General features: G+C 30.4%; 1 protein-coding gene across 1 annotated transcript; it reads left to right on the forward strand.

The window, feature by feature from the left end:
• The first annotated feature begins 5615 nt into the window (after positions 1 to 5615).
• On the forward strand, positions 5616 to 6543 carry LOC100854533 (uncharacterized). The gene is made up of 2 exons (XM_003632512.4): positions 5616 to 6014; positions 6113 to 6543. The coding sequence occupies exons 1-2, from the start codon at positions 5879 to 5881 to the stop codon at positions 6337 to 6339; spliced, it is 363 nt and encodes a 120-aa protein (XP_003632560.1). The 5' UTR covers positions 5616 to 5878; the 3' UTR covers positions 6340 to 6543.
• Positions 6544 to 12060: the final 5517 nt, after the last annotated feature.

Raw genomic sequence — 12060 nt, forward strand, 5'->3', positions numbered from 1 at the left:
CAACGGTGAGGGATTGATGGGTTTTTGGGAAATAAAAAAAATGAAAAAAATGAAAAAGAAAAAAAATGGAAGGAAATGAGGGAGGCGTATGGCAAGTGTGGAGGAAGAAGAGGAAGTAGAGATGAAGAAAATGGGAAAAAAAAAATGGGGTCAGTTGGTGTGTGTTGGAAATGGTCGTGGAGTGTAGGTGCTGGAGGAGGAAGAATATGAAGAAAAATAGGGAAGGAAAAAAATGGATGGTCTCTGGTCATGTATAGGAGTTGGGGGAAGAAGAAAAAAAAGGAGAAAATGTGGGAAAGAAAGGAGATGGGGGTGGTGGTCTTGGGAATGGGGGAATAAGTGGAGTGGTTGGGGAAAGTAGGAAGAGAGAGGAGAGAGAAAAGAAAGAAAAAAAACTAAAATAATAATAATAATAATAATAATATACAAAATAATAAAAACCAATAATTAAATAGTGAGTGGGCCAAAACATAAGATGTAATTGGGATTTAAAAAGTAAAGATAAAATTGGGCTCAAAATCAACGTAAAAATAAACTTGAGACAAATTTTGGGGTCTACAATAAAAGCATGAATGCTCATAATATAAATAATGTGAAGAGGATATATAATAAAATAATCAGAATCATAATAAATAAATTTATTTATGAAACTAAAATTTGTTGCATCATGTTATGCTTTCTAGGGCTTTATCTTAACGCTTGTTTCATCACAAGATCAATCTTATACTCCTTGCTCATAAAAAATCATATTATGAGTGACAATAACCTTTTCAATTAATTTATAGCCTTTTTTATATGACTATAACTAATTAAAATGTACTTTTTACATTTTTTTTATCAAGGTTTTCTGTTTCTTATGTGCAAGCACTTCAGAATATGCTATGCAACCAAACACCCTTAGGTGACCAATGCTCAGCTTCCTATGACTTAAAGTTTCTTGTAGGCTATTTCCATAAAACTTTTAGTAGGACACTTATACAATAAATAAATTGCACAAAAATTGCTTTTGTTTAAAAAACAAAAGTAATTCTTTTAAATGAAACATATACCTTACCTCATTCATCATTATTTTGTTCTCTTTTTTTTTTCTTTCTTTCCACTTTGCAATTTGTTTTTGTTGCAGGGTGTATCTTGTAGTCAATTAATACTCAAACCATACTCTTTTTTTTTTCAAAAAATCATCATAAATAATATGTTCAATACCCTTATTTGTTCTTAAAATTTTAATAGTATATCCACTTTGTTTTTTTGCATAAGCTTTAAAAACTTGAAATTGTCACATGCATTTTCGTTTTGCTTAAAAAAATAAACTCAATTCTTCCTACTAAAATCATTAATAGAGGTAATAAAACACTTGTGATATCCATTTGAGGGAACCTCCATAGAACATAGATTTTGAATGAATCAATTTAGTAGGCTTCATAGTTCATAATAATCTTCTTATAGGGAAAGGGTCTCTATGCTTCTTTCCAAAATACACGTTTCACAAACTTTATTTAGAAAAGTAATAAAAGGTAACCCAAAAACTATCTTCCTAGAAGCAAGTAATTTTAGACTTTCAAATTTTAAATGTTTGTGAGAAAATAAAGGTTGATCTTAAATGAGAAAAAACACCCAAGAGGAGGGGGGGGGGGGGGGGGGGGGGGGAGGTGAATTGGGTTTTTAAAAAAATTCTTTTTAAACACAACAAATTTAAGCACAATAGAAGCAAGTAAATAGAGATAGAGTTAGAGAAATCAAACTCGGATTTTATAGTGGTTCAACACTTCCTTGCCTACATCCACTCTCATCAAGCTCCTAATTGAGTGAAGGTTCCACTAGCTTGAAGCTTCAACCAAGCTTTTAATCTCCTTTACACTTGGATTCTGGATCCAATGGGCTCTTACACAATCTCTTCAAGATTCAACTCACTTGAAGACTTTAACACTCAATTTACAAGAATGAACTTCGCTCAACCTAGCTCAATAATAGCTCAAATACAAATCAAAGTTAGGATGAATCACAAAGGTGCACCGAAGGATATGCAAATGAAGATTTAATACACCAAGAAAGAAATGAGAGCTTTTAAGGCAAGAACAAGTGGGTAGACAAGTAAATGAAAGTGTTCTTTTGTGGGTTTCTAAACTCAGGAGTCAAGAAAATCAAAAAGCAGCATCAACCGGTCGAGCTGGGGTTCGACCGTTCACTAACCGTTGGAGCATTTAATGCTTTGATAGATTACCGTTACTTCAACCAGACTTCGACTAGAGGTCGACCAGGAAGGAAGATACCTCGATCGGAAAAGAAAGACTACTGGAAGAGAGAGAGAGAGAGAGGGAGAGAGAGAGAGAGAGAGTGTGTGTTTTTTGCACTCTTCGACCGGACCTCGACTAGGCAAAGGGAACTGGTCGACTAGTACCCTAGCCGGTTGAGCCGATTGACCAGTGCCTTGATCGGTTCACCCTTTGGGGCCCGAAAACCTATATATATATTTTTTTGTTCTTTTCTTTTCTAACACTTACGCAAGATCTTTATGTAAATTAATATGTCAATTTTGAAACTATTTGCCTAAGGTACATTTGATAAAACTCGGGTTTTAATGAAACAGTAACTTTAAAGAATAAACTGAGTTTTGAAAGATGCATGAAATGATATGTAAAACCTAAGTGCACCCATGCATTCATCTTACATTTGTTTCTTATGATTAAAGGTCTTCCAAACGTCTTGATCTTGCATCCATTAGGTACTTTAATGAATTTCCAAATTAATACCTGAGATTCTTTGCAATTCAAACTAATTAGTAACTTAACCATGGTTTGTTATCATTAAAACTTGATTAGGAGAACCCTTGGGCTAACAGTTTGAAATGTGAGTATCATAACCCATTCTTATCATCAATTATAGAAATAAAGCAAATCAAATTTTAAAAGTTAAATATTTAATGAAAAAAATGATTCTGTATCATTTTTACATTTGCTACTAGTCCTTTTTTTATTATCATTGATGGTATAGATGCTTTTAAAGATTCCTATATCATACATGTTTCATGAAAGTTGTCCCATACTTAATAGATTTTGATAGACGTGGAACATGATTCATCCTTCTACTTGATCAAAATCCTACCTCTACTCTTAATGGGTATTGTTGTATCATTTCCAAACTTCGACAAAACCATGTACTTTTGTTTTCATTTGTTGCAACATTGTAGTCTAATAATAGGACATCTAAAATTTTACCTTGATCTTTGATAACATTAGCCTGAAAATTCCTCCTATTTGATCTTTAAGCTCTATATTCAAACTTGTAATGACCATAGTTTTTGCAAACATAACATTGAATATGAGATTTATTATTTCTTTAAATTGAAATATTATCTCTACCTCCTATTGGGTTTGATATGGAATTTCCTTGTCTTCTATTCTATGAATTTTAAACTTTTTTACTTGATTTCAAATGATTTTAGGACTCTTCTTTTTCTTTTTTAGGACTTAGTTGGCTTTGTAATATTTCTTCCACCTTAATCTAGGACCATTCATATAAGGTTTTTCATAGTCTTGCAAGGAACCTATCAATTTATCTAGCATCATGGTACTAGGATTTTTCAATTTTTTAATTGTTGTTACTTGGTAACTAATTTGCATGGTTAAGGTTCAAAAAAATTTTCTCCATGACTTGGAGATATGAATTGTTTTAACCATTAGATTTTATCTAATTGACAAGAGTTAATATTTACAAAAAATAATTGGAGACTCTTTTTGTTTTCTCCATCTAGACAAGCTCGAACTATCTTCTCAAAGTTTGTAATCAAACATTCTTTACATTTTCTACCCCTTTCTAGGTGTTCATCAAGATGTCCCATGCATCTCTCATCATGATTGCATTTTGTGATCTTCTAAAAAAATGGATGGTTCTATCTATTGATTGATGTAAAGATGAGTCTTCAAATCTTTCTTACTATAATTCATCAAATTGTCTCTTTGTAGTTATGTGAGTTATGTTTGATTTGTTGGCATTACAAATCCTTGATCTACTACTTGTCAAATATCTTGTTACTCAAACAATAGGATTCAAAATTAACTTTTTCATCGAATTTTGGAAACTATGATAGTATTATTGTTGGTTGTGTGCATCTTTAATCGTCAAGCTCTAATATCATATGTGAACAACCAAAAAATATATTTTCAACATAAGAATAATTCCTCCACACAAAAAAGGCGAAATACTATGAAGAAGGAAATAAATAATTATAGAAGAAAATTTTAACACTCATTCTAGTATTCTATGTTTTTTAAGTATATAGAACAACAATTGTAAAAAAAATAATTCCAATAAAAAACAAACTCATAATGAAAATATAATTTTAAATCCTAGGAAAAACTAAACTATTTATTAAAAAAATCATTCTAATAAACTAAGAAAACATGAGCTTAATTTAATTAGGAGTGCTATATACTAAGCATTGGATATTGTAATAAATAAAGTTATTAAGTTTAACATTTGGATAGTTTTTTTTTTCAATAGTTTAGGACTTCTTTGGTAATTGTTTTCGAAAATAATTTTGAAAAATAGTTTTTGAAAGTTCTCTAATGTTTTATAAAACAAAAGTCTGTTTGGAAATCTAAAATATTTTTAACCCATTTTTAATATTTTTAAAAATAATTTTTATGTTTAGTGTTTTATTTTTAACCATGTGTTTATATAATTATTTTTTAAAACAATCCTCATAAAATAAATGAAAACTATATAAAATAATTTAAAGATGTTATTTGAAAATATTTTACTTTTTATTCTTAAAAATAAAAAATAGCTTTTAGTTCTCAAACGTATTTTCATAGTTTTTTATTATGGAGAATTGAAAATTGCTCTTGAAAAGAGTTGCAAAATAGACCCTTAATGCTTGCCAATTTTTCAATGTATGTCAAAAGAAATATTATACATTTTTATAATAATTAAAAAAAAAAAGAGGTCCATTTGTAAGATCACACGCATTCCCAAAGAGATAAATACAAAAATAAAAAAACAAAACATCATAGAATATAATTTTTATTACAAAATATAATAATCAGAATATAATATTATATATATATATATTATATGATACAGTAATGGTCGATTTGAGGAAGTCCGTCGTTTGGTGGCTGTTGGGAGGCAACGATTCCATTCAAGATATTTTTGGCATCATGCGGAAGCCATTGGGCTTTCAGGGGTAATATCGTGAAAACACAACATTCCAAAACAGGTGTCGGCGTCGGATTCGGTTAGTTGAAACGGCTTCTAGAAGCGCGAGCGGTTTCTAGTTTGCCGATTCAGCAGACTGCTGAACGGACGAAAATTTTCTATGAGCATTTACTTTTCTCGAGTTTTGTAGGGACACACCTTTTATTAAAGGAGGTCTAACAAAAAGATTTTGTACACAAACCCATTGCCTTCTTTTGGAGGGCAGTTATGTCCATTTGCGCCAATAAATGGCGGGATGTGGTTGCCCTCTACTTGATAAAAAATAAAAAAAAAATAAAAAAAAAAGCGTGGGGTAGATGAATGGAGACGTTTAAAGATCTAAAAATAAATAAATAAAATAGAAAAAAAGAAAAAATATATATATTAGATTTGAGGTCCCCAGGCGAGTCAATTCTCGCCTGCCACGTAGGATTGGAGGGCATTCATGATATGTAAGGGCAGCTTCCTTGAAAGCCCCGCAAAAGCCCCAACTACCACTTCTCCCTTTGTCATTCTTCTTCATCATCCTCTCTTCCTCTTCTCTTAGTATGTTTATGCGATTTCCATATTTTCACCAACTCTCGTTTTGTATTTGATGATGATCCATTTCACAGTCTTTGATCCAAATTAGGAGGAAAAAAAAAAAAAGAAAGGAAAAAAAGAAGAAAAGAAAGGGTGAAACATGGAGGGTTCTGCAGGAATTGGAGTCGGATTCATGGCGGTGTTCGCTGTCTCAGGGAGTGCAGTCCTTATTGCACTGCAACTCCACAAGCGCCTCCTTTCTGATTTCATGAAGAAGATTGAGTCAGAAATTGGTGGTATGTGTACCCTCTTTTCTGACTTCCACGCATCTCCCGGCTGATCTTGTTTACAGTATATATTAATTTTGAAGTCCCCATGGGATTTTCCTTTACAGGTTCCGGAAATTACCAGGCAAAGAAAAAGGTCAGGTTTGCGGAAACGGTGGTGGAACCATCCTCTAATAACAAAGAATACCGACTGAAACACACCGCGAAGGCCGCGAGAGCTGGCGGAGTTGCATCAATGAAAAAGATGGAGGACGCCATGCCCCTCAACAGGCGTATTCTGTACAAAGGGATTATAGAGTATAAAGCCCTCAGAGGCCACTGTGTGTCAAATTGATTGTAGCTCCTCTCATGTATATTTTTGTTTTTGTTTTCGCGTTTTGGTGAGGTTTCTTTCCTCCAATGTATGTATGTATATGCATGATCTGTGTTCATCAAAAAGGTTGACGAAGATTTTGTTGTTTGATTGGCGCAAGTTCTTTAAGAAATAAAAAAAAAAAAAAAAAATTGGTGAGAAATTTTGATATATATATTAATATTATCAAGTGTTTGTAAATTCTGAGGAAATGTACTCTCATGTGTTTTGTTGACTTGTGAATGTAATATGTTTGGTCTAGTTATTATGAGTTTGACGAAGCAAAATGATATTTCTGCTTCTAGGTGTTCAAAGAAAACAAAAACTTCATCAAAATTTGACCAACTGTATCAAACTGTTTAGTGGTAGAAATTTAAATGATTTAAATAATCTACATTTATTGGTATCAAAGAAGAAGGGCATGAAATGATACACTCAAGAAGTCATCCTACCTTTGATTACAAGACACGTTAAAGATATGATATAGATACCATAAGATATTATATCTCATTGAATATGATATATATATATATATATATATATCTTAAGATAATACATCTAATGAGAAATATTATCATATTTATATTTAGTTTGTTAAATGAATTAAAATAAATAAATAAATAAATAAAATATATATTATTTTTTTGATGTTATATGTTTAAAATAAAAATCATATTTCATTTTAATATTTGCTATTAAAAAAATATGAAGTTTATATCATATTATTTAATATATAAAAATAATTTATATACAGTAAATTATACATATATTAGTGTTGTTTTAGAATATATTTTATAAATATTTTTTTAGTTTTTTTTTAATCACAAATTTAAATTTCAAACCAAAATTTTTTATTTTAAAAAATAAGTAATATAAAAAAAATAAAAGAATTGATGAAAAAATAAATTTATGATGCATGTGATATATATATATATATATCTTAGATCTTAGAATAGGATTAACATATTTCATATATAAAGAAAAAAAAAAGTGGATAATGTATCTCATCGGTTATTTTATCTCATATTTGACTCGACATAAAATAGAATAAATGATAAGATAATTTATCATATCTTACATTACCAACCAAACATGGAATAAAATATGTTATCAATTCTCTTATTTTATATCATGTTCTACACGATCAACTAAACAAGACCTGAGTCTTTAGGAATTTTCCTACGATTATGCGTGCATGTAATTCTAAATAAGAGTTATAACATACATGGTGATAAAATAATAGGGAAAAAAATGCTTGAAATGTTAATTAATCTCTAATCAACAATATGATGTTTGTTTTTTCCATAGAAAATTGGTGCTCATAAAAATTAATTAATGCAAAAAGTTATCATCAAATAAGATTAAAGCACGTATTAAAGTTAACAAAAGGATGATTATTTATTAATTTGTTCCCCTAAATTATCCTTAAAAAATCACATAATTAATTATAAATTAATAAAGAGCAAATAAGCATTAGGAAAGAATCCATTTGTTTTTTTATTAAGAAAAAAAACATGAAAGACAATATCAACAAAGAATTATCTTTTACATTTAACAATTTTCTTACCTTAAAAATGAATTTTTATCCATTGTAAAATTTTATTTATTTATTTATTTATTTCTACAATGGTTAGTAAACTCCAAATCAATAGAGTAAAGGATTTTGATATAAAAAAATCTACTTTTCATCAATCTATGTGACCCATGAAGAGTATGAAAGCATTTTGGATTATCATAAGCCAATTTTACACATTCTCCCACCAGAAAAAAAGTTCTTTCACAAAAAACCAATGATCAAAGGTGTATAAATTTGTTCTTGGATCCTATAAATTTGTTGCAACACTCAAGCAACTAGATTAGAACTTGAGCACTAATCAAGCGCTCCTTCTAGCGCTCCTTCTAGCGCTCAAAGCTACATCTAATGCTTGAAGCACTTCAAGCACTCTAATGTTCCTTCAAGCGCTCTTGGTGGCACCAACCACTTTTTTATGGGTTTTAGGGGCATTTTGTGTCTTTTGTGAAGCCACTAACCCTATTTTTGTTATAGGTTTTTATTGGAATTTTTGGATTTTTAAAATCCGATTATTTGGGTTACCAAATAAGCAGCAAGATCCCTAACCCTAGGATTCCCTTTTTTTTTTTTTTATTTCATTTTATTCATTTATTTAATATTGTATATGATAGGAAATTTAATTAAAAGATTTTTCAAAAATAAATTTTCATGAGGATTGTTTTCAATTATTATTTATTCATGGATTGGATGTTGCTATTATTAGATTGTCATTCCTCTTATAACTTTTATATTATTTTGGGTTACGTGGTTCTCTATGCTTTCCCATTTTGAGAGAAAGAGGATGACACCAAGTTTTTCAGACCTCCTCTTTGAGAAAAGAAAAACTATATTTAGGAAAGGAAAGTTCAAGGACAAGGAATATGAGTGCAATTCCTATTTAATACAAGTGTTCCAATTAAAGTAATAAATAAGGGTTTTGAAAAATCTCACAATGGATAATTTATTTTAAGAAGGTTACCAAAATTATCTTAAAACCTCTTATTTTAAAATATTAAATGGGAAAGGGCCATAAACAAGTCCCCAACCTCTAAGATCAAGTCTATATTGAGTTTGAACCCATCAGCATCCTAAAGATGAGGTGAGCCAAGGAATTAAGGGACATGGACTATCCTCATTAGACAAGACTATATATGTTTGTAGTACGAGTCGCCAATTATGAATATGAAACTCTTCACTTGGTAACATTGATGTTAAGGATTTTGGTTATACACTTAACTTAGACATGACGTGGTAGAATCATATAAAGTGGTTACACTTACTTGTGCTAAGGGCTAAACACAAAGGGATGTTAATCAATGTCTTAGGGTAACCTTTTGAGGTTTAAGACAGGTTGTTTAATTATAAAGAATCTCTACTCTAGTAATAATCATGACCCGTCTGAAGTAGGCTTAGTTCTTATGATATTAGAATACCTTGCCTAGATATATGTAGTTTTAGAGTATTACATTTCTGTTAAATTATTACCATCTTGTCTTAAATGCTTGATTTCCTTTGTTAATGCATGGAATGTTTTAGTTGTTACAAGAATCATGTTTTATAACTTTACCACCATTATTTTTGTTGGGATAAAGCCCTTAAAAGAATGACATGATGTAATAAACATGTGAATTTTTATTATTTATTTAATAAAGTTCCAATTTTACTTTCATCTGTCCTATTTCATGCATTATATCTTGTAAGCACTCTAGTTTGCATCTTTTGCATTATATGTGGCTTGGGTGCATTAAGGGTTGCACGAGAGATCCAAATCATAAGTTCCTTGCAAAATGAATGACTTGGTCATAGTCAGTTCATGGGTCTAGGCAACCCATTAGAGGTTGTAGTGCATCATCTCCTTATTGGGGGAATGACTAGTCTTAGTTATCAGGATGGGTTTCCTATGGTGACTGCACTAGTGTGTATGGTTACATATTAAACATGACTTATGGTGAGTCATGTCACCACTAAGCCACTTCATTGTGTTGTCTCTCAACCTTAAGAGAATATTGAGTTTATGTTAAAGTTAGTAGTGACTTTGACCTATAAGTGAGATTGTAAGCTGATCATATATTCCCTATGGATTAGGTCACTGTTGATGGAAGCCGGTAGCAAGAAGTATTATCAATAAAGGCACCATGATATCTCACGAGATTGAGATAATGTGTCCCTTTAAGTGGTTTTAAGAAAGTGTATTCATGAAAACTATGGTCATAGTAGTTCCTTAAGTGGAACTTGACAATACATCTTAGAGAACTAAGATATGTCAGTTGAAAATACAATAGGAGGAACTGTAACTCAAGTATAATAAAGGTAGTCTTGAAAGGCTGATAGCTTTCACCTTATTATACTACAAACACCAATTTATAAGGAGACTGAACATAATAGATAGTAGGTCATGGACTTGAGCACATAGTGTCTTGTTGTTATTCACATAGGATAATAGAGTTTAGTTGATTCTTTGTAGTAAGATGTTGAATCAACTTCAAAATTGGATTCTAAGGGAGCTAGTATTCTTATGAGTCCCAATGCTCCTTGCTTTAAGCTCATATGCCTTGTTGGCACAAGTTATATGGGTCGAATTGGCTCTAAGTTCACTTTTTTGTATAAGAACGCTTTGGTAATTACCTAAGGTTCTATAGGGGTAAGTGAACAAGGTCTTAGGATTGGGTTAATTGATTAATTAATATGCCATGTTGGGTTCATTAATCAATTATGACCCATTTTAAGCTAGATTAAGTAACCCAAACCCTTAATGAGTTCAAGTCACTTAAGCCTAGTTAGGAACCCTATAAATACCCCTTAAGGGTTATGGTTTCCATAACTTATTCTAGAGAGTCATCTTCCACATCTAAAGAGAGAAATAGAGCCTTCACTCTTCCATCCCCACTAAAAGTGTGTCAAGATTAAGGTTCGAGTCATCAGGCAACAACTCAAGATTTATGAGACTTCCAACAACTTTGTTTCTCATTTTCATCGCCTAGAATCAATTCGAGAGCATCTAAATCCCAGGTATGGTTTTCATTAGCATAGTCTAAATACGTATTAATTTTAAAAATGCAATTTTCCCTCTATTCATAAGATTTAAAAAAGCCTAGGATGGTTAAGCATGTCCCTAACTTGATTTGGGCTTAGGAAATAGACAGATTCAAGATTTCCCACTAATTCTCACTAATAATAAGTTAACTAGAACTAATTATGTTGAATAGAAAAGAAACTTGGACATAGTGCTCATAACAAAACAATTGAAATGGATAACTTAAAAGTTTGCTCCACCCATTCCCAATGAGCTTTCCACATAAGAAGAAAAAGAAGTTCATTCCTAGTGACAAAGAGTGGATGAAAAAGCTTGTTATATTATACTTGGGTCTTTTAATAAGGTGTTACAACAATAACACATGAGTATTATCAGTATTTATGAGATTCTTTTAAGCTTGTAGAACATGTTTGATAATAAGGGCAAGCTAGTTAGGCAAGCTACCCTAAGGTCCATTATGAATACCAGGATGACAAAGAAAACTCTTGTTAATGATCATATGATTTGTATGATTACACTCTTTAATGAGATGAAGTCCCATGGTGCTCTCTAATCTAATTGGAATAATAAATAATTTTTAAAATTTTTCAAGATAGATAATTTATCACTAAAGAAATTACAAAAAAAACTTCTTTTTTTGATAACCTTTTAATGGAATAAATTATTATGAAAATAAAATTCATATCTAAGAATATTTATTAAATTAGAAAGGTGTAGGAATAAGAGAAGTAAATATTATGAGAAATTTTGAATACAAGAATTAAAGTTTCTTTTCTAAATTTATTCTTAAGGATTTAAAATATTTTCTAAATATATTTTTTAGAATTCTTGAGGATTAAATCTATTCTAATTGGATAACATGCTATCAATTTTTTTAAAATTTTACAAATTGAAAATTTCCTTATTACACTAGAGTTTCCAATTTGGATAATAAATATTTTGAAATTTTCATTAAGAGATAATTTATCATAAATGAAACTACCAAAAAGGTTTAAGGAAACTTAGTATTTTGATTGAAATAAATTTCTTTGAAATAAAATATTTATTTAATTGAAATTATGTAAAGAAATAAGATTTTTATGAAAATAGATTTTAAAATTTGAGAGTAGACATTCTT

This window comes from Vitis vinifera, chromosome 8 (assembly GCF_030704535.1).
Source record: "Vitis vinifera cultivar Pinot Noir 40024 chromosome 8, ASM3070453v1".
NCBI classification, from domain to species: domain Eukaryota; kingdom Viridiplantae; phylum Streptophyta; class Magnoliopsida; order Vitales; family Vitaceae; genus Vitis; species Vitis vinifera.

Bases quoted from the DNA above. Each gene is read 5' to 3' on its own strand.
- LOC100854533 (XM_003632512.4), top strand. From the start codon at position 5,879: ATGGAGGGTTCTGCAGGAATTGGAGTCGGATTCATGGCGGTGTTCGCT. The intron at 6,015-6,112 runs GTATGTGTACCC...TTTCCTTTACAG, and splicing joins GATTGAGTCAGAAATTGGTG to GTTCCGGAAATTACCAGGCA.